At 35.3% G+C, this 24,997-nt stretch overlaps 1 protein-coding gene across 1 annotated transcript in view; it reads right to left on the bottom strand.

Annotated features, from left to right (window-relative positions):
- Positions 1–24,997, bottom strand: part of dlc1 (DLC1 Rho GTPase activating protein) — a 209,771-nt gene that overhangs the window by 126,363 nt on the left and 58,411 nt on the right. Inside the window, exon 5 of the mRNA XM_056461057.1 lies at positions 15,514–15,547. Coding sequence (XP_056317032.1) covers positions 15,514–15,547 — 34 coding nt within the window. The remainder of the gene's footprint in view (positions 1–15,513; positions 15,548–24,997) is intronic.

Genomic DNA, 24,997 nt, shown 5'->3' with positions numbered 1-24,997 from the left:
AAACCAAGCAGTAAAACAGCATTCAGAAAGTCACAGGACACAGCATTAAAGCACATGATGTTAGAGACAACACTTGGAAAGAGTTTCGGAGACAGATATAAAGCAACGATGTGGCCAAGAATGTACCCTTGTGCAAGTCCCTCAACCAATAAGTCAAAGCCAATAAAACTGTGTGGGAAATAAAAGGCAGGGATTGAGAGGGCATTAAGTTCTTAGAATCAAATAAGCATGATAGACAAGCCTAAGAACACATTAGCTTGGAAAATTCAGACTGGCATTAATGCTATGCGCCGCTATTGCCTTTGGGCTTGAAGAAGACAAACATGAGATCAGGATGGGATCTTAGAAGAGAACGGGTTGATTTGTGTCAGCTGGGTCATTTCATGTGAAACCTAAGCCATCTGGGCATGACCGTCTCACCAAATTGGCATGGAAATGAAGTCTGTGTGGACTGCTGGGTAGATAAGGACTCAGCAGGGTTTTCTGAGGATATTCAGTCAATCAGGGGTTCGACTATGACAAGATCCCTTCATCTCTCAGTGTGCTTATTTGGTTGTTTGCTGGATTGCATATTTCTGTCACATTAGTTTAAACTATCTGTCTCAGAAAACTGTTTTCAAAAGCCAATGTTAGTTTAGAATTACTTGTATACTATAAAACAAGGATCGTATGTTATTCCCAGATGAGAATATAATGATCATAACTATTGTCCACATCGTAAAAATTAGTTGCTTTGAAACACATGGAGCGGCCAAATATCAACTTTGATATAAATGGCCCTGGGAGTAAGCAAGTGACAATAATAATAGGTAGGGTAGGCATTTTTTTTTCTTATGATAAGCTTTATATTTAATTAAAGAATAAGTAAGTTACATGCCAGATTGGTGTTTTGTTTCCAGTGGTGTAAAGTAACAAAATACAAATACTCAAATTACTGTAATTGAGTAGTTTTTCTCAGGAACTATAATTTACCTGCAGTTTCCTGTCTATAGGGATTAGAAAAATCAGTCCTGTTATTCCTGTCAAATCAAATCACATCATAATGAACTACCTCAAGAAATGGGCAATTTATAATGCAGCAAACTGTTTGGAAGATAGATGTTTACTGTATGATGACCAAAACACCCAGCAGGCACAAGCCGTCAACATGACGTCAGATTGACGTTGTACCCCAATGTCGTGGGGATGTTGCATTTTGTTTGGAAATGTAAATTGGGTTGATGCCAGAACTCAATGCCAACTCGACATCACTGTCCAACGACCAACCTAAAATCAACCAAATATCAACCTCTAATGATGTTATGACTATGACGTCCATCAGACGTTGTATTTTAGTTGCCATACCTGACAAATAAATGTCAGTATTTGATACCCCAAGTTACATATCACAGCCATCTTCATTTTGAAGAATCCCCCCTTCCACCCCTACTCCTCCTCTTCCTTTCTTAGATGGGTGGCACGGTGGCCCAGTGGTTAGCACTGTCGCCTCACAGCAAGAATGTCACTGGTTCTAGTCTTTACCAAACCAGCCGACGTTTTTGTGTGGAGCTTACATGTTCTCCCCGTGCTTACGTAGGTTTCCTCCGGGCCCCCCGGATTCCTCCCACTGTCCAAAAACACACAACTTAATTCAACTGAATAATCCAAATCGGCATCATAGATGTGCTCCTAGTAAGTAGTTATATCTTAAGAGCAATCCCTATCTGTTCATTAGCTACTACAGCAGGGGAGTTTTTGAGATCTACCTGAGCTCAAACTCCCCTCTCGCCCTGCAACGAGAGGGAGCCCTGGGCTTGAGGAGCTTATGAGCTCAAGGCTCTCTCCTGGGACAGCATGCCAAACACGCTTTATAATCAATCATCAGTTAAGTGTGAACTCTTGGAACAAATTATATGTAAATGCATCAGCTTTTTAACAGCGTAATACTCACTACTCTTGAGCACTTTTAAAAGGGCTACTTTTTACTTATACTTTGAGTAATATTTACAACTTTTACTCTACTTGCAACATTTTTAGGCAAGTAATGACACTTCTACTTAAGTATTATATTTCAGTACTCTTTCCATCACTGTTTGTTTCTGATTGTTTAGTTAAGTAGCCTTGTGATAAGTGGGATAATGTGCAACGATAATGTGTGGTTCATATCAGGCTCATAGGTAACATATTAGCTTCATGAAGGGTTCATTTTGTTATGTTTTTTGTTATTGTGTTATATGTGATGTTAAATGTATTTGTGTTGCTTTTTTATGTGACATACAGTATGTGATGATGTTGAATGTAATTATGTGGTGAAGCCAAAAACAAATTTCCACTTGTGGATAACTTAGAATAAAGAAGGCAGGCCTGTGAGAACATTATCCCTTACTTAGGTATTTTTAATTTATTTTTAGTCCACTTGATTTTGCAATTTCTGTATAAATGTAGTTTTTATTTCATATTTAAATTGTTTGTAATAATATTTATCTACATGTAGTTTGTGGTAGAACTATTGCTTGTGTGATGTCTGTAGTTTGAGCTGGACTTTTGCAGTGTTGCTCTGTTGTTTCCTCTTTCAATTTGCTGATGATGACTCATTGTTTGATGTATTTTTCACACCTGCTTATCAGTTACTTTATTATAGGCCTAAATCTTGTATAGTGTGAGCCTGGCTTTACATGTTTTTTGGCTGGGTTAATAGTTCGCAGCATCTGCTGTAAATGTCTGCTACATCTCTTACAGCAACTGTGATAGTTTGATTCCGGGAAACTGCATATAATGAATCATTTTTAAAAATCTGCTTAGTTAACTTGACATGACATCTATACATATTGCTGCTCTCTGGTTTTAAGTGCTTCCTTTATCCTCATTGTAAGCCACTTTGAATAAAAGTGTCTGCTATATGAATACATATAAAGTTATTTATTGATATTGCTATAGCAAATGCAATTATAACACTGTAAAATAAAGTAGTATCATTATTGTTTTCTTTTATTTTTCATTTATATGTTAGTAAACTATTTGTTTTTGTTAGTTTTTAATCTGTACAAAAAGTGAACAGATGGATGTTTTTAAACTTAACTTATTATTGTTATTAACTTCATTTTAATGTAATCAAAAGGTAAAAAGTAAAAAAAAACAAAAAAGTTTAATAAAAAATTAAATTAAATTAAATTAAATTAAAGCTAGCAAAACACAAGTTTCACCATAAATAAACAAATAAATATAGTGTTCAAATAAATAAATAAATAACTAAATAAACAAACAAGCAAATAATTAATTAATTAATTAATTAATAGTGTTTAAATAAATAAATGAATAAATAATGTGCCCAAATAAATAAACAAGCAAGCAAATAAATAAATAATAAAAATAAAATAGTGTTCAAATAAAAAAATGAATAAATACATAGATAAATAAAGTGTTCAAATAAATAAATAGTGTCCATATAATTAAACAAATAAATAGTGTTCAAATAAGTAATTAAATAACTTAATAGATAAATAAAATGTTCAAGTAAATACATAACGTGTCCAAATAAATAAATAAATGAATGAATGAATGAATGAATGAATGAATAAATAAATAAATAAATAAATAAATAAATAAATAAATAAATAAATAAATAAATGAATAAATAAAGTATTCAAATAAATAAATAATGTGTCCAAATAAATAAATAACAATATATCTCAATTACTGATAGAAACAATGGTATTGGAATCCATGTTGAGAACTTGATGACTAAAGTGGAAATTCCCCTAGGTCATATACTGAAAACAGACAGCACATTTCTCGAAATCACAGATCCAGTAACTGGACAATTGATTGAGCACATGTGTTTATCGAATATTACAGTAATTAAAAATCATAAACGTATTCTTCTTGCACACATGCACTGTATATATACTGTATCCTCTTGAGCAATTCAAAATAAAAAGGTCAGGGAGGGCTTTTCTGACTAGGTGATTGCTGGGAATTGAATGCTGTTGATGTTTCCCCCTATTCAATATTAATGGACATAACAGAGATCTTGCTGAGCCTCCACCCTTAAAAGCAATTCATAAAAAAAGAAACTGGAAAAAAAAAAACAAGACAATCTCTCTTCCTGAACACCAACCCATGAAGTTAAAGGTTATTAAAATATAAAAATGGTACACCAAGCTGTTTAAATATATGAATAAATACAAATGAAATTCTACAAAAGTTATAATTAGAGAAATAGACTTGTTCATCTTTTTCTTACAGTAATACCATGCAAATACTTAATGACAAAAAGTGCATTGAGCAAACATGTGAAACTGAATACTCAAATGTAAAACTCTATTATAAATAAAATGTAATTCATCTTTGTTAAAGCTACAAAAGATGTTATGTGCCTCTCTTGAACTGTCTTAAAAACATGCAAATGATGAACATTCACTCTATCCTAATTTCACTTTGCAAATAATTCACAAATCATGTTCTTAAACAGCGATCTCTTCTTGATATTGCACATCCTAAAATACTGTATGCGTATGCACACATTATTATGTCAGTGCTGAAACAATATATTGAACAGTCCTTATTTAAAAAAAACAGGCTATAGGCTTTCCTAAAACTGATTAATTGACCTATCGAACGAACAAACAAACAAACAAACAAACAAACAAATAAATAAATAAATAAATAAATAAATAAATAAATAAATAAATAAATAAATAAATAAAGTTTCTGAAAGTTTTTAGTGCTGCACATACAAAAAAATACATTTTATATAAATCACTGTTTAAAAAATGCTGGGTTATTTTGCCAAATTTTTTGTCAAATTGGGTACAAACCAATTTAAGTTTTTGGGTTATTAGAACTGTATTTTTAAAGACAATCAGCACAATTAACAAAAGGAAAATTTAGCATTAAGGGTATACAGGATATACAAATATAAAAAAACATATACATCATTAAATCCGGTTAATGTTACTGGATTAGATTAGAGAGGTCAGTGTGACAACAATGGGTATTATATAGGCACAGGTCGAAGGGTTCATAAAGGGTCCCAAGAAATATTCATTCATTCATTTTCTTTTCAGCTTAGTCCCTTTATTAATCAGGGTTCACCACAGCAGAATGAACTGCCAACTTATCCAGCATATGCTTTTTTTTTAAGCAGCGAATGCCCTTCCAGCTGCAACCCATGACTGGGAAACACTCATACACTCATTCACACACATACTCTATGGATGATTTAGCTTACCCAATTCACCTATAGCGCATTTCTTTGGACTTGTGGGGGAAACCAGAACACCCGGAGGAAACCCACATGAACACAGGCCAACTGACCCAGCTGAGGCTTAAACCAACGACCTTCTTGCTGTGAGGTGACAGTGCTACCTACTGCGCCTCTGAGCTGGCCAGAAATATTCCAGGTCTCTAAAAATATGCGTTTTATTATTATTATTTTTTTTTACCTATATGTTAAATATTCCAAATGCAATGTGTATTTCGTGATATTTTGAAATAATTCAAATGGTGAAGGGTGTTCCTTTTTCCTGTTTAACAGAAAACACCCAACAAAATGATTAATTGAATTACTACATTTTTTAAGGTACAGTAAGTGGTGTCAAACAATTTATATGGGCTGAATTGAAACAAACAAGTTAAATGTAGTTATGTTCAACTTGATTTGTTTGTTTAAATCCAGCCCAAATAAACAGTTTGCAACAACTTACCTTAATTTGTTTTTAGTAAATCCAACTATTTTTTTTCAGTGTAGGTTGTGCATATTTAAATCAAAATTGTGTTAAAACAACCCAGCATTGTAAAAAGTGTACTTTGCTGTATTTTTCAATCACTAATATGACAAGTATTATTGTTATTTTTTTTTTTAAATATAAAGTATTACAGAAATTTCTGAGGACAAAAAAAAAATTCTGAGGATCCGAGAAAGCCGCTTACAGGAAATAGCAGACATGGGTGGCCAGTGTGAAAGAAATCCCTCCTTTATTTGTCTCTCTTTCTCAGACATTTCCTCGACAGACTTTACCTGGACTGACCCGACTCGACCCGGCTGAGACTTGACCCCAGATGCAGGTGGATGAGAGAGAGATCAGAAAATGAGCAATAGAGCCATTGTTCTGCACCCAGAGCCGGAGCCGTGACGGGGCAATGAATGCTGGAGGATGAACGCACATCAAAGAACCACAGGGAAAAAGCTGGAGAGGGAGGTTTTCGGCAGACATGATTATAGGTACCGAACTCACTGCAGATAAGAAAGAATGTGAGCTTACTGTTGCGCTTGAGAGGCACAGGTCTGAGATCTGTTAAGTAGTTTTAACTGATAATGGCAGATGTTAGGGGAAATGTGGAGGTCTGGTCCCAGATCAGAAGTAAAAGGTTTTTAAAGTGAAATAATGTGAGGGGGCGAAGTTCTTTGAAAACTGCCTACCGTGTTTTTATTTCCTCCACTGCCCTTCTCTATCAGAGGACAGAGTGTGTAACTCAAAAACTACTGCAAATCTACAGTACCTGATGTGGTTTGGTATATATAAGAATATTGGAATGAATTGCTTTATTCAGTATTGCTGTTTACTGCTGTGCTATATATGTTTGTGAACTTACTGTGCATTAAAGAGTTTTGAAAAATATATATATATTTTTTTTAAAAACGCCTCACCATTTAAGTACTAGTCTTATTATTAATGACCTCCAGAATCAAGAGTGTCAGTGCTCTGCGTCTGACAACTTCAAACACCACCGCGTATTCACTGCGTGTCAAGATTGTCATCTGAGGAGCAAGTCGTTTATTAGATGAAGAAAAGATTGGCGCAGCTTCTTCTACTGCAGCAAATTCCGTTATTATTGTTGATATTTAGTGCCAGTTAATCAGGAAGTGATGATTTTGTTCGCTTTGACTCGTTGGATGGAAACGCTGCTTTGTTCACACATCTTTTATGCGAAAATTCAGTTTTGCGCAAAAAGTTCATTCACATTTGTGGATGGAAACATAGCTAGTGATTTAGCCAATTCAGTGGATGGGGATGATTGGGAGGCCATGATGGGTAAGGGCTGTCGGAGGGTATTTGGCCAGGACACCGGGGTTACACCCCTGCTCTTTACAAGAAGTGCCATAGGATTTTTAATGACCACACAGAGTCAGGACCTCATACAAAAGATGGCACTCAATGACAGTAGTGTCCCCTTCACTATACTGGGGCATTAGGACTCACACAGACCGCAGGCTAAGTGCTCCCTGCTGGCCTCACTAACACCTCTTCCAACAGCAACCTAGTTTTCCCATGTGGTCTCCCATCCAGGTACTGACCAGGCTCAGCCCTGCTTAGCTTCAATGAGTAACCGATCTTAGGCTGCAGGGTGATATGGCTGTGGCACATAGTTAATATTGGTTTAAAGAATGATCTAAAACAATGCCATTAGTAAAATAATGTTCTGTATTATAATATAAATCATTACTAAACCGCAAATTTAGTCAAAATGCAATTATTGCTAACTGCTCTTATTTACTTTACAGATAGGATAAATCCTTGTACAGTATTATCAGCTACATAATCAACTGCTATGATTTTTAAAAATATATTAAAAATTGATATTAGGACAACGCAGTGGATGTTGGATGTATGGATGTTTCCCAGAGATGGGTTGCAGCTCATTAAAGGGTTAATAAAGGGACTAAGCCTGAGTTAGACATGTACAAAATATCTTCATGGAAAATAATCTTTATCTAATAGTCTGATGTTTTTTTGGCATACAATAAAAAGCAATAATTTTGACCCATACAATGTATTTTTGGCTTTGCCAACAATGTATCTGTGCAACATAAGGCAAGTTTTACTTAAAATATAAAGTATTAACTATACACAGATATAATAACAATTCTTTGACTTTATAGCCCTTGATTGCGAGTTTTAATATGCTGTATGTAGATATTTATTTCTAGAAAAACACTTATAAAACAACAAAATTCTTACTAATTAAAATACTCAAATCACAAAAGTTTGTAATAAATAAAAAACTTCTTTTAGAAAAACACAGAGATAATATTTGTCTTTATATTGAGTTCTTAGCTACTACTTTAGGTGAACAAATGTGAGCATCCATGGATAGTCTTCTAAAGATAAGATGCCATTACAAGGTTAAAAACCTAAATCCTCCAGCCACATCCATTTGTCTACACTAAAGCAGGAAAAAGTAAAGGCCTCAGCAGAAACTTGAGCACTTAATGCAGCCGAAATCTCCATTCTGCTGCCCCGTTACCCCTTAAAACAACCCTAAATGCAAACCAACAATGTCAGGCTTTCATGTGTTAGATAACAGGAACTCATACGCTGATGCCCACACAAACACGTATGCAAAATCACTGCGATTTGGTTCTCTTTGCTCCTGCCAATCCCCTGCTGTGTTTTAGCCCAGTCTGGAAAATGGATAGCACAGCAAAAAGAATGACGCCTGGATGGGCATCGCTTTCCTTGCACACAGTTTGTTACAGTGTTGTGACCCAAAAGTTCATTGCAACAACCCGAAAAATTAACCATGAATGCTGTCCATCTTAGGGCAGGGCTTGCGTGATGCAACCAGGCTTTGCACCCCACATTCCTGGCCTGATACAGAGAGGCTTTGATGTGCTTCGAAACAGGGGGCCATTGTGCAGAAATCAGGCCTGCATTTTATCATCCATCACACACCAGAATGCCAAGCCATAGAGCCGCAGGGGGTCATTACATAACTCAAAATGCCCACACGCAATCTCCAAATTCAGCATCTAATGTCATTTCGGCCTGGTGTTGAATATAAAAGTTTTTGTCAATAGGATCATGAGTTGACAGCACTACAGTAAGTAAAATGAGGTGTGAAATGTTTTGAGGTTGTCCACTGTTGACCACTTACAGAGATAGTAAAAAAAAAAAAAAAATTATTGCATTTATATTGTCCCCTCATGAGGTTGAATGGGATCAAACAGCAACAAAGTAGTCTTTATTGTTCACCTACTGAACTAACACGTGATCTTTCTGAGATGTGCTGTGAGTAAGCAGACAAAAGTTATTCATATTTACTTGCACTTTACAAAAAACAAACAAAAAAAGGTCATTCAGCTTAGAGCTGAAGATCTTTGTCTGAACCTACGGGACCCGATAGGTTTCGGGCTTAATTTCTATAATTTTAGACGGAGTTGGGCCGGGCTCGGGCTCGGGCTTGCGCTCACGGTCCAGCTTGCGTGGTAAATGAACAGTCATGTGATGCATTTTCATTAGCGTGAGAAAGCAATCAAATTGTTTGTTACAATATTAAAATTCATCCCTCTGAAGGTGAAGCAAATGATGACGGAGAAGCCAAAAAGAGCGAATTTTGCGGAGTGGGAAAATCTACAGCAAGCTGACAGGGAAAAAGATGAGATCACTCGCTACATTCAAACCGCTGTCATGGAAAATGAAATGGATGTTTTTGGCTGGTGGAAGATGAAGATGAATCCTACTCAAAACTTGCAAAATTAGCCAGATCAGTAGTGCATCCCGGCCAGTAGCAGCAGCAGCAGTGAAAAGGTGTTTAGTGCTGCTGGATACAACATCAGTGAGCGCAGGACTGCTCAAGCCATCTACAATGGATTCAATAATGTTCCACAAAAACACATTTACAAAGCCTAATCTTGGTGAGTAAAGTATTTTCAAATTATAACTAAATATTAATTAAATCAAAAAAGCCTAATGTAGTGAGAATATATAGGGTAATATTGGCATTATTCTTTTATTATTCAGCTTCACCGTCGCCTTAAGGCTGGATTGTGAAGAGAAGTGGCAAAACAAATCCCATCTAATTTCGTTATTGACAAATTGCCTAAACGTCATAATTTAGAATTTATTTTAATTTAATTTGTTATTAAAGACTTATTTTTATTGGTGTGTTGGCCAATTTAAAGGCTAGGTGTATGTACCTTGGCCTATTTAGAGTGCTGAGATGTTACGATGTTAGAGGACTTTCTTTGTTCCAAGACTTTGTTCTGTAGATAGTGTTCTCCAGACTGATCTCACGAGGAAACGTAACTATTTTACGTTTTGTCAGTTTAGTGGCTAATTCAGCTCAGTACGATTTTAAGAAGGAGGCGTGGCACTAAACCCCGTCCCTAAACCCAACCGTCATTGGGGGATGAGCAAATCGTACAATATTGTATGAATAAGATCATATGAATTCATACGAATTAGTCACTAAATCAAAAAAGTTATGAATTCCTGTGAGATTGTGTTGGAAGCTCAGAGTAAAAATTAACCAGAGCAACGTATTTTTTCTTTTGCAAAAATGTAGTCTGGGGCACATATTTCCAATGAGTCTAGGTTGGGCAATCAAGTGAGACACTGCAATTAATTAGGGCAACTGGATCCATTATACATTTTGTTGGCCATCATCAATAGGAAAGTAGCCAAGCAACACTGCTCTGTAATACTGCACAGCAACATTGCTCAATACATATATATAATAAAATTTATATATATTATCAGCATATGACAAATTAAGAGGGAATTATCTCAAAAAAAGTGAACACTAGAAACGAATTTGAATGCATGTTAATGCCAAGTGTAAACAGCAGTGCACCTCAGGTGACCATTTGTGAATAGATGAACAGACTGCTAAACATGCATGTGGAAATGGCCCTAGATCAACACCACCAAAATCTGACTGACATTTAAAACCCTGCATGATGCACCGTCTTTGATTCTCTTTGTCTCCGCTGCATACACACCTAAAGCTAAGCCTATAAGTATATGATGTGGACAGACGGTCTCCAGCTCCTGTTGCTTTCTGGTATTGATTCCAGAGAGACACTGGGGTCAAAGTGGAGTGGTCTCCTATGGTTTGAGTTGAATTAACTATGGATATGAGCAGAAATTTTGGAGTCATGTTAATGGCAAAACATCTTTCTTATCTGATTATGTTAATCAATCGATGGACCAAACATAATATAAAACTGCCTTAAGACTCTTTTCACATTCTCATGTTCTCATGTAACATCATTTTTGAGTGTATAAATGTATATCCACTGTTGGACATTGACGTTTGCTGTTTGTTTAGGCTACTTATTTAAAATTAGCTGAAACAAAATTCTTTAGTTTTTTTGGGGACAATTTTTTGTCAATCTGTTTTGTGTTAAATCCATAAAAAATTGTAACCACTTATAAGTTAATTTTATTTCTTCATGTTGGCTCAACACAACACAGGATTTTTTTTACAGTGTAACAACATAAAAAAAAAAAAAAAAAAAAAAAAAAAAAAAAAATATATATATATATATATATATATATATATATATATATATATATATATATATATGTGTGTGTGTGTGTGCATGTGGGGGGGGGGGTAAACTGTTATTTGAATCACATATCAGATATGTATTATTGTGTTATAGTTAATAAAATGCTATGCATTGACTGATTTATGGCACAAAGTTAAATAGCATTTTATGTATCCAAATATACAATAGTGAATACTTCACAGTGTCTGAAAAACCCCATTTAATTGGCAGCCAAATTTTCTAGTTTTCACTGTAAATTGCAAAGATAGTGAGTCGTTCTATATCAGGCATAGCAGTAAAAGCTTGACATTCAAAATATTTGATTCTTTAAATAATAATAATAATAATAATAATAATAATAATAATAATAATAATAATAATAATAATAATAATAATAATAATAATAATAATAATAATAATAATAATACAAATAAAAACAAGATAGTGGAGAATCTCAGGAGTTTGGCCTATTATACAGCTACAGTACATGACAGAGTAAATGCAAATGTTTATCAGAAGCTCTTTGCAACTTGTGTTTCCTTCTCTATGTTCATTCACCAACCATACAGCAATCTTCATGCAGGCCAATGCCCCTCATGTCAGACAGCAAAACAGGTAAAACAGGTAAATCAACACAAACAAACAAACAAACAAACAAACAAACAAACAAACAAACAAACAAACAAACAAACAAACAAACAAACAAACAAACAGTGAAGTAATAAAATGGCCAGTGTCCTCATGTTAACCTGACTGAGAATTTCAGAAAAATCCATAACAGCAAAGTACCTTCCCTGTGTTCGTGACTAATCATCCAGCAATCTTCATGCAGGACAATGCACCTCATGTCAGACAGCAAAACGGGTAAAGCAGGTCAATAAAAGTAAATAAATAAATAAAAACTGTGAAATAATTAAATGGCCAGCCCAGATTCCTGATGTTAACCTGACTGAGAATTTCAGAAAAATCTGTAATAGCAAAGTTATTGTTAAAAAACATTACATTAAGCAAACTGTGGAAAAGAACTGGCGAAGAGCTGATAAATCAGTGACAGAGACTAATGATGTCCTGGAATCAAATAATTCATTCCCTTTGTTCATTGACTAATCATCCAGCAATCTTCATGCAGAATAATGCACCTCATGTCAGACAGCAAAACAGGTAAAGCAGGTCAATCAAAAAAAAAAAAAAAAAACAGCAAAATATGAAAATGGCCAGGCTAGAGTCCTGATGTTAACCATACTGAGAATTTCTGAAAATTCCATGATGACAAAGTTGTTATTAGCTAATCAAGCAGTATAAGAGACTAGTGATATCCTGAAATCAGGCTACCATTTCATTTTTGACTGATGCAACCTTCAGAAATCATTGTTGTAATCTTTTGTTGAGCTTCAAGCATTGTTGTCCTCCAATTTTAATCACTATGTTTTTTTAATGCCTTGGATATATTTTTTAAAACATTGTTCTTGGATAGTGGAGCCATAACTAAAATAATTTTCAAGGTAAAACAAAACAAATGCAAAAAAACGTGGGTAACATTTTATTTTGATGGTCCATTTGAGTATTAGTAGACTGTCTGCTTAATACCTGTTGATATGCTCCTTCAACAGACATTCAACTGACTATAAGAAGCTTAGCAACTACATGTCAACTTACACAAACCCTAATCCTAACCCCAAACCTAACAGTCTACTTTTAAGCTAATAAAAATTAGTTGGCATGTAGATGCAACGTAACTTAATTTAACAAACGGACCATCAACATAAAGTGTGACCAAAAAGTGTTCTGTAATTAAGATCTCCAGATTTTATATGTCAATCCAAAGTCTCAACATTAGGCAATTATATTCAATGATGATATTAGGTATGACATCATATCTGATAAACAACCTTTCGTTAACAAAAGATACCCATAAAATAACAAAAAGCCCAGTGCTACAAACATTATAGCTGACACACAATAATCAACAAACATCAAAAGACCACATAAGCAGAAGTGAGTGACTATCAGCTATCTGTTAATAACTAGCATGTTACGGTTGTTCTAGCCCCAGGCTGAGACAGAGATGAGGGTAAATTTTTAGCTGTGCCCCAAACAAACCATCTCTTTCATTCAGCAACATAGTCATATGACCATAAGGGTATGAAGAGGTTTGTTCTAGATATATATCACCCAAGTAACAATCTTCAATTTCCAGCCACATCTATAGCTCTCTGTACTGATATCAGGCAGCTCATCGTCTGACTGCACAACATCTGCTAGTGTTTAACAGATCCAGTGCCACCAGTTGACACACTTTGGTGGGAAAGCAAAGCTGTATGTGTTACTTGACTAGGATTGGCAGGTAGTACTTTTATTTGGTGGTCCACTTTTTGGGATTTTAGAGATTGTCATGGAGGAGTTTGACTGGAAATTTCAGCTAAAAAGAAGGCACAGTTTTTTTGGATAGACATGCATACTAAGTGTTCAGTAAGTATGCAAGAGTAATTGAAAGCCAAAACAACAATGGCAGACAAAAGTTACAATGTCAGCTACTGGCCTGACATGCATAAAACAGTGTTTTTGTTTGACATTGTTATCTGTATTTTAAACTACTGGGTAAAAACTTATGGTTGTTGGGTAAAAACACTGTGTTGGGCTAGGCGATAAAATCCGTATTGGTTAACCATTGTTAATATCGATAAAAAAAAGTTTGGTATGAAGTTTCGGTATGAAACTTTTATTAAATTGTGGCTGCTAAGTGCGCCTTGAAAGCAATGCCAATAAGATTAGAGTGTAATTTTGTAATTTCCAATTGAGGCGCGCGACTTGCACAATGCGCATATGGTAGCGACACGCACATGGTGTGCAAGCGGCGCACATGTGACGTGTGTGCATTTTCCAGGTACACTTAGTTGAAAAACATCTCAACTTTTCCGAATGCCTCGAATGCACCATAATTCATGTGATTAGAACTAACCAATCTGCTTCACACTTTGTATAGAATATACACTTTCAGTAATAATGGCAGACTAATTACCTCAGACAAACACATCGCATCCAAACACTGTGCTTTTGTTCATAAACTTGCATCGGAGCTGCAGCAATGGTTTGTCCGTTTGTCATCTTCTGCGAAAACGATTGATGGTCGTCTAGTTACAAGAGACGCCAGGGGAGCGTGAGCGCAAAGTGCATATAATATGGTGCAAGAAACCACACGCTCATGCTTCACAGGTCAGAATAATAATGCGAGTTTGGTGGCAAGCAGCAGTAAGGAGATTGAAAATAAATAGGATGTAAGGCAGTCGCCAGAGTGGCTTTTTGGTTTCTTTTCTTGTGCATCCCAGCCACTAGCACTAGCACCCCATCTGTAGTCATTCAACTTCACAATTTGTAATGTTGCAATATGTATTCGAATAATAATGGTCAGTTATTTTACTTGAAAGCTAAGATTTGATTATCATAATTTGCTTTGTTTAAAAATTTGAAAGATTAATTTTGTTTTAGGTTTACTGTTTTTTATTATTATTCACACCTTACAGAAGTTGATCTTCTTTTACCATTACACACACTTTGTAACATTTTTTTATTAAGTTTAAGAGTCTCTTTAACACTTACATTTATTTTATTATAAAGAGGTTAGATATTTTGTTTAAATATTTTGTTTATGACTATTAAAAGTATTTGCCTTAGTAATGATGATAAATCAAAATAAAAAAATAATATTTCTAATTGGATTGTTAAAAGATATTCAATAATTTTCGATACCCAATGATATGAAACATGATATTGTGATATTCTTTCTGCAATATCGCCCAGCCCAATGTTCACCCTAAATGTATGTATAATTTATGAACAACTTGGTTAAAAAAAAATATATATATATAATTAAAAAATAACCTAGCCATCACAAATCTTTGAATTTAAACAACTTGAAAGGTGAAATAAATAAATAAATAAATAAATAAATAAATGTTTTAAAATGATTTTAAATTAGTAATTTGTTGCTGTACTGTGATCATTTTAAAATGTCATACAATAATTATGCCTGACTGGATGTTTTGGTATTCAAACTATTGCTTTTGGGTGCCTTCAGTAAATCATGATAAACATGGATGATTTTTCCCCTTAGACAATTAACAGTTAAACCCTTTTATTGTTTTGAAGCTTGAAAACCCTTTTCATCTTTGACCCACATACAGTTGTGCTTTCCAATCCCCCATCGCTTATCCTGCTTAATGTAGGTTAAGATAATAAAACAAGAGTTCATGTGAACTTACCTGCTCTGTCGTTCTCAGAAAGTACAGCAGAGGTCTGAAAGAAAGAAATAAAAGCAGAATAATGTTTAGCAAATGACAATACAATTAAGAAAATAAGTATGGAACATCCCTTAAACACATTTCTTCAGGTCTGAAGGTCAGCTTATTTTTGTGAAATGGAATTCCGATAATGTTTCAGGAGTTCATATTTCACTTTTCATCAAGATCAAGGGAGGTCCAATAAAAAAGTTGAGTTTCACAATGTAACTCCATAAACATCGTTTACATTTCAAACCAACCCAATATAAACTAGCTTACCACCTGTCTCTGTGAGTGAAACATGTTGTGTGTGTGTGTGTGTGTGTGTCCAACAAGTGCAGCTGGCCAAGAAATAAGGCCATTTGTGTAGCCTTTGCAACCTTGAAAACACCCTCCTCCTCCTGAACCAGATATTCTGATACACACTGCAAAAACTTGAGTTTAAAGTCTGTTTTATCATAATCTGAATGAGTGCTATTATCTATAATTTGTTATTTCACGTGTGTATTTATTGATAACGCTGATAAAAGTGTATTTTTTTGACAGGGAGGAGGTAAAGAGACAAAAAGAAACCGCTGCATATTTTGACTATGTCGGCATGTCTCAGTGGAAAACACACAAATGAAAATCCCCTAATAAAGTGTGTGGAAGTGATTATATTAGCCACAGAATTCTGTCTGGAAAATGATTAATCCACTTGGGGAAGGGATTAATATGCCTTCTAAATTTAGAAGAATTGTGGAATTGATTTAAAACTGTTTGCAAAAAAGGTCTTCACTTGTTAAAGCAGAAGATTTTGGTTCAAATCTCCGTTAAAGAGATAAGCAGGTAGTTCACTGCAGATCATGGTGTTTTGGAGTGGAATATTTCATTGTTATGCATTTGACTGGAAAAAATTAAATAAATAAAATAAAATAAAATATAAATTAGAATAAAATAAAATAGAATAAAATAAAATAAAATAGATTTAAAAAAAGGATAAAATAGAATAAAATATAATAGAATAAAATAGAATAGAATAAAATAAAGTAAAATAAAATAGAATAAAATAAAATAAAAAATAGAATACAATGACAAAGTAAAATAAAAAAGAATATAATAGAATAAAATAAAATAGAATAGAATAAAATAAAAAATAGAACATAGTAAATAAAGTAAATTCAAATCAAATCAAATAGAATACAACAGAATATAATACAATAAAATAAAATAAAAAATAAAATAAAGTAAAATAAAATTGAATAGACTAGAATAGAATAAAAAATAAAATAAAGTAAAAGAAAATAGAATAAAATAGAATACAATAGAATAAAAAATTTTATAAAGTAAAATAAAATAGAATAAAATAGAATAAACTAAAATAAACTAAATAAATAAATAAATACAAACTAAAAGTAAAACACAAATATGGACCCTGGCAAAGTCTACACAGTAGCAATAAAATAAACAAAATCACTCAAATTGAACTTGAAAAGAAATAAAAGCCACAACAATAACTATAAGTACAATAAGAGTAAATAGTGTCAATTGATTTCTATTTAAAACTTCTCTTCCTAGAGGTATACAACCAAGAACCTAGGAATGCCAACTGCATTTCTGAAAGAATATGTTGATCTCAGGAGCTCACTGAATTAGAGCATGATACTGTACCATTATACTGTAGGTTGCCACCTGTGCAATAAACACATTCATAAAACTTTTTTCTATACTAAACTTTCTGTTGTCAACTGTTATTAGTATTGTAACACTGTAAAACTATTTGGAGCAGCAACTTAAACTCTTAAAAGGCTACGTAAAGTAGCTGAGCGGGGTCAACACATGCTGAGCCACGGTGTGCAGAAGTCGTCACCTTTCTGCAGAGTCAATAGCTACAAACTTTGTGTGGCCTTCAGATCAGCTCAAAAACAGTGTGTAGAGAGCTTAATGGAATGGGTTTCCATGTTCAAGCAGCTTCATCCAAGCCTTACATCACCAAATGCAATGCAAAGTGTGGAATGCAGTGGTGTAAAGCAGCTGCAACTGGACTCTACAGTAGTGAAGATTTATTCTCTAGCCGGCAGCTAGCTCTCTGCAACTCTCACATGGTCGCCCACTGAAGCTAACCAGGGCTGCGCCCGGTCAGTACCTGGATGGGAGACCACATGGCAAAGCTAGATTGCTGCCGAAAGTGGTGTTAGTGAGGATAGCAGGGGGCAGCCAACCTGCGGTCTGTGTGGGTCCTAATGCCCCAGTATAGTGACGGGGACTCTAACGCTTACATCGTTAACATCTTTCGGATGAAACGTTAAACCGAGGTCCTGACTCTCTGTGGTCATTAAAAATCCCAGGATGTCCTTCAAAAAAAGAGTAGGGGTTTAACCCCAGCATCCTGGCCAAATCTGCCCACTGGCCTCTGTCCATCATGGGCTCCTAACCCTCCCCATATCATAATTGGCTTCATCGCTCTGTCTCCTCTCCACCAATCAACTGGTGTGCGGTCTGGCGCAAAATGGCTGCCGTCACGTTATCCAGGTGGATGCTGCACACTGGTGGTGGATGAGGAGATTCCCCCTATGTGTAAAGTGCTTTGAGTGCCCAGAAAAGCGCTATATAAATGTAAGGAATTATTATTATTATTACTGGTCTAGAGTGACCAATCACCTTTCTCTGTTTGGCAATCCAATGGACAATGGTGTACTTGCCTGACTGCAACGTGCCAACTTTGGTGAAGGGGGATTATAGTGTATACCTGTTCCCTTAAGCCTCATTCACACTACGAGTGACTCGCAGTGGCAAAGCGTCAAGCGACCGTTCATTTACATGAAGAGTGACTAACTTCCGGCGACATCTGTCTATGCGAGCGACAGCGACATCGACGATTGGTGACCAGAATCCTTTAACTTTATGCAAATGAAGAGCGACTTTCCTGAACGACAGCCAATAGGAGCATCAGTAGACTTTACATGATCCTCTCTCAGCTCGCTCAGAGGCTGGTTGTATTCTCCATGCTGTAGACCTACACAGACCTGCGTTTACAGCAGGTCACCTACTAGAGCAACAGGAATCTACAAAGTCGCTGCTAGTGTGAATGAGGCATTAGTTGCAGCAAAATAGAATGTTAAAGATTCACAATACAAAGACATTTTGTACAATTTCATGCTCCTAACTTTGTGGGAAAAGATTAGCGATGACCACTTCCTGTTCCTACATGACTCTGCACCAGTGGACATAGAGGATGCATCTGAAATCGCCTTCTACTCGGTAGGTACTGAATTTGAATTTAAATGTAATCAACTGTTGGAAAAGTACAATCTATACAGTATGAACGCGAGTAGTTTGAATACAACTTGGATGTTCTACATCTGCCATTTTGTCATGGTCACGTGACCTACCCATGTCAGTTGTTTCCAGGTTACCTCGCTTCACTCCCACTCATGAATGCATCGGATACGCACTTTAGAATCTCGCCAGAAGTAGTAGGTCATCAGGGTACTTCTCGCATACTGTTTTTCGAATTCCATGAATTCGCACACTACTTGGCTCGCATACTGTTTTTAGCATACTATATAGTATGAAAGTATGCGATTTCAAACCCAGACATAGACACGGATGAGCAAGTTTGGTGTGGAGGAATGTGACTGGCCTGCATAGAGTCCTGTTCTCAACCCAACTGAACACCTTTGCGATGAATTATGAGTGGAAACTATGAATCAGACCATCTCATCTAGCACATCAATGCTTGACCTCAACAAACTCCATATTAAACCCTACAGATTAAGATCGGGATGCAATTTAAATGTATATGCATGTAAAGACAGATTTCTCTAATGCTGTAAAAGTCAATTTTGCATTAAACTCTAATCTAAACAACACTGTGATTAGTTGAATTTAGCTAAAAAAAAGTAAGTAAACCTGTTGCCTTAAAACTATTAAAGGGGTGGTCCAGAGTGTATTTTTAAGGCTTGGTTGTGTTTATAAGATGCAAAGCAATGTGTGCTCATGATTAATTTGTAAAAAATAATGTTTTTTTTTTTCCATATATCTTTCTTTGATTATATACAGCTACTCAGCTAACATGAAAACGACTGTCATATTTCCTAGTTCCTCTGAAAGGCCCACCCCCAAGAGGCTTGAACTGGGAGATATTCTGGAAGTTCTCCTTTGTCAAATGCTAGTGCTATATCTTTTTTTAGATATAATTTTGTGAAACATAATTAAAATTAAACTGTAAGCACTTCTCTCTTTGTGTCATGTCCTTTGGAAGCCCAAATACATAAACAGAACAAGCTCTGTGGAAAAAATAGCACTGTTTGGACGGTCTTTTAGCTTTCTCTGCTATAACATTAGAGGTGGTGGTGCGCGAGGTGAATGCTTGTAACCTGAAATGCTTGTGATCTCACTAGCCTGGATGTATTTTTTTGTAGTCCACAAAGCATCATTACTCCAGTATTTAGCATCATAAGATTATTTAGAAATCATTGTAATAGGATGATCTGCTGTAATATGATCGTTTGCTGTAGGCTTTGCTAAGCTAACTCTGTAAAAGCCAATGTCTCCCTTTGCATTGAACTTTGAGCATATTACATTCAGAGATGTTGTTTTGTTCACACAGCTACATTACACATCAACTAAAGTTTAAAATATGATATTGTAGTGGACCACCCCCTTAAGTAAATAAACAACGAGCATAATAATAATAATAATAAAGGTTTAATTAGGTTTAGGTTTAATCACTTCTATTTAAAGTAGGAAATGGGTTTACTGTTTTTTTTTTTTATTAAGTCAGCTTGTAACTTTTTTACAGCTAGTCAAAAAAAAGGTCAACATAGACTCATTCTAAAAACTTAGCCTTATATACGTTTCTGGAAATCGCTAAAATATGTAGCCAGAGGTATGCATTTCGTCTTTAAAGCGAATGCTATGGGGCGGTATGACGCCGTTCCTTTTCTCGGTTACCAGCTGACCGCTTACCTCCATGTGGACGGCTTTCTCGCTGTTACCAGTTTGTCTGGTAGCTCGACATGTACGTCGGCGGACTTGAGACACAGAGAGGAGTTGACAACAACAATGAGGTTTGATTCCGGCTCCAGAAAGCAGGTAGGACAAAAGCCAAAAATTTTAATAAACAAGTAAATAACAGGGTGAGAATGTGTTCAAATCTGAAAACGTGGTAAAAATCAGGCTGCAAAAAGGGCTTTTATTTTTCTTGATTGCTTTTGAAAACACTGTTGGTTGGGTTTAGGGAAGGGGGTGGGCGGGTCAATCGGTACTTTTTAAAACTCTATTGGTTGGGTTTAGGGAAGGGAAAGGTGGGGAGATTGGTCGATTGGTCAGTCAGTCAGTTAGTCTGTCAACAGCAGCCTCTGGTGGATTTACGCGGAAACAGCAGGCACGAATGTCACTCGCAGATCTTGTTCAGATCTTTGAGATCTGAAAAAGCGTACACAGCAGCGGCCTCTGGTGGAGTCATGAAAACAAAAACTGCAAAAACTGCTCCTGGCACATATTTTCTTTCTCCAGAAATGTATATAGGGGTACGTTTTCAGAATGAGCCAGGGTTGCAAAAAGTGCACTTGAAATAAAGCAGTAATGCAATGTATTATAAAAAAAACTTTAAAAATCAAAACTGAAAATATAAATAAAGTATAACAAAACAAATATATATTAACAAAAACTGAAAATAACATTAGTGCCCTACCATAAATAACTTCAAAGTTAAACGACATTGACAAACAGCCATAACACTCTAATCTTGATTTAACAAGGCCTTTAAATAACTCTCTCTCTCTCAGAAACAGAGCAGCAGCTATTAATATCTCGCTTCTTTGTTAGTTATTGTTCTTTATACGTTTGTTGACTTTTTTAGGGGGCTGAACAGGAATTTCTGTGGCTGCGCAGGAATGTCGGGGTCTCTGTCTCTGCTGACCTTCATCCACAAACTCCTGCTCTGTCCGCTGATCTCTGACCTCGCGTGATCCTGAAGCCCCTGGAACAGATCATACTGACAGAAACACCTCCATCATCGGCCTCTGAAGAGTCAAGCATCCTGTCCCATGAAGAATGCAGCTTTCTGTTTAAAACATCGCAGCATATTCTACTGCTTCTTTATCTACACGTCCGGTCAAAAGCTTGGGATCTGCGTTTTAATGTTTATAATAGAAATCTTTTCTGCTTACCAAGGAGGGGATTATTTGATCAACAATAAAAGTTTGGAAATATTTCCGCCCAATAGTACAACGGCAAGTGCGTCAATATAAAAGCCATCACGGTTCTCGGCTGTGCAGAGTTCTCAGTTCCCGCACTCGGCGGAGGCTCACGCTAAGCGCACACTATAGCTCGCGACACAGACTCGCGCACACAGCTGGTAAGCTTGCGGAGAGAACCAAACGGTTTGTATTTTCCGAGTGGATACCGACAATGCCCGTTGCAACAAACGCAACAAGTTGTTTTCTTATATAAGCGGAACGGAAGCGGAAACCACATCGTTATGCTAGCAGTCAATCACATAAGGTCTCTCTAAATTAGTATAATATTAATAGTTTAATAAACACACATTCAGTTACATTGAACATTTTTTTTTCTGCAGTAGCCTAAATAAATCTTAAACATAAAAAATGCTTTTACATTACTGTATTTACAAATATAGCCCATGAATAGCCTAAAATTAAACTATGCCTTATAAGAACTTATAAAAAACTTATATTTTATCTACTGCTGTTTTTTTTTCCTGTCCACATTTTTCTTTTGTTAACACACCCTCATCCTTGAGTCGCCCACCTCCACATCAAGCCAGATGCATGATGGGATTTATATTTATGCATCCCAGGGGTAAGAATGGCTTATCATAGGCATGTGTATGTGTGTTTAGCAAGATAACTGGATGATTTTCATCTAAATGCACCTAAGACATTCAGAAAATAGAGTCATGTGAAAAGTGAAAAAAATAAATCTCTTTTTTTGATTTTTTTTTCTCAAATGTGTTTTTTTTTCTCCACTTAGTTTTGAGTTTACATTTTGTAATTTTGACTTTTATTTTTAATTCTGTTTATATTAGTGTTATTATATGCTATTTTTCACAGTATGTTTTATTGTAAGATAAAAATAACAGCATGGTGAGAAAGTTGTAAGAATTTAAGTACAATGTTTGGTGTTATTTTATTTTAATGGTCCCTTTAACGCAATTTGCTGAATTGAAGTTACATTCAGTGTGTCATTTATACATTGACCATTGACGGGGTCAAATTTTTAGGTTAGTTTGTGTAATATGCTTCAGTCATTTATGTATTTAATTAACTTACATCTAATTTATTAATTAAACATATTTAAGTTTTCATTGTTTTGGTGGATATTTAGTGTATTCTGACCTACAGTTTCCTCTAATTAGCTGTTTCAGACATTATTATAGGTCAAACTATACCAACTATGCCACTAATTCGACTTTAAATTCCGGCTATATGTAGAAACAAACAGCATTTTGAAGACTTACAATGTCTATCGATAAATCGTTAATTGGGAGGCTTAGTTACCCCCCCCCCCCTCTAAACCATCTTTTACTGTAATTCACACCCTGGTTACATTGCAGTGACATGCCAACTAATTCTCTTTACATTATAAGTAGCCTGTTAGGTTGGGGTTAGAGTTGGGGTTAGTGTAAGTTGACATGTTTTTGCAAAGTTTCTTATAGTCAGTTAAATGTCTGTTGAAGGAGCAGTATCAGCAGACATTAAGCAGACAGTCTACCAATACTCAAATGAGAAGTAATTGGCATGTAGTTGCAATGCAATTTTAGTCAACAAAATGTACAATAGGGAGCATCAAAATAAAGTCTTACCCAATGTTTATATTTAGAATTTTAGTTTAGCAACATTTTATTTGGGGCTGTAAAATGGGTCTGTTTTATGTTTAATTCAAATGTACTTTTTATTTCTACATTCTTAATCAAACAAAGTGAAACAAATTATAATAAAGTGATAATAATAAAGTAAATACTTTAAAATATATTAAATAAATAGTCATTTCTATATATATAAACTATTAATTGACTGAATTCACAGAAAAGGTGCTATATTGGCAAAAATATATCATTATCTGGATATGATATGACTTACATTATGATATGAGATTTGTTTGTCATAACGCACAGTTCTAGCTTATATCATAATTTTTATCCCTACAGTAACTGCAACAATTTATCTTATAACTTAGATTGACAAATATTAAATATGTACTAAAGAAATAAAAATCACAATTGACTAACTATTTTATTCCATGTCAGAACTAAGCATCCATAGAACTGACCGACCGAACGAACAACCGAACAACCAAACGAACGAACTAAGAAACGAACGGTTCCACTAACACTTGATTGGTCAGAAAAACAGATAGCTCCGCCTCCATCTCACATTATTAGTCACATCATAGTTTACATCTTGGCTGATTGATATTCTATGTTAAGCTGTTTTGACACAATTGTAAAAGCGCTATAGAAATAAAGAATAATTGAACTGAATTGAATTAACTGGCTAAATGTAAAACATAACCAATTCTACATTAAGCTGAAAAAAAAAATAGAAAACTTTAACCTAAAAAAATGCCACTCTATACCTTTAATATCCATAATTCCTGAATCTAAAGACTTCCCCCCCATTCTACCCGCCAGGCCTATTTCTTCACAGCTGAGAACAAATCCACCCTTCACATTCCACTTCTTGTTGATTTTGTTGGCACTGATGTCTGGATAAAGCGTTGTCTTGTACCCAATCTGTCTAGAAAACACCAATACACACATACCAGAGTTTGATTTATCTGAATGACACACACAGACAAAACAAGCATATTCAGAATCACTACATAATCAGTAAAACACAATCTATAAAAACTCCCCAGAAACAATGATGGCTCTCAGATTTACGGCCAAATAATGACCTTAGTAATGTTAGCTAAAGGCAAGAAAGCCGCATGCTGGCACACTTTGAGCTATCAACCATAAATCACTCACAAAACATTCATACAACGCTGGCATGCCAACACCAATAAGACTGTAATGCATTGCGCAAAAATACACCTCAACGTGTACTAAAGAAATTGACTCAGGTTTCGCAACCATAATGTGAAAATGTGAGTCTGCTAATGCTATGAAACCTGATGCAGTGTGGAGTTAGCCGTATTAGCGTAGCGTGACTGTGACCACCACAGTAATGCATTCCTCTATCTCTAGGCCTGTTGTTTTCTCAAATTGGGAGAAACAACTCAAGGCCACCGACAGTGAAATACTATTAATACTTTGGAGAGCGTCTGGCATAGTCAGAATAACTATATTTGAGGGTGAGCACTGTTATCATGTGTTATCCCAAACACACCACCCACCAGACTCGTACAAGCGGGAAGAGGGTTAAAATGAGCTCAGAACAAAAGAGGAAAAAGGCTGAGAGGAGGGACTGGAAATTCTGACAGTTGAATAAATTGAGTAAATAATAAAGATAAGCAT

The sequence above is a fragment of the Danio aesculapii genome, chromosome 1 (assembly GCF_903798145.1).
Source record: "Danio aesculapii chromosome 1, fDanAes4.1, whole genome shotgun sequence".
Taxonomy (NCBI): Eukaryota; Metazoa; Chordata; class Actinopteri; order Cypriniformes; family Danionidae; genus Danio; species Danio aesculapii.
Note: the sequence above shows the minus strand (reverse complement) of the source record. Positions and strands in the feature narration are given on the sequence as shown.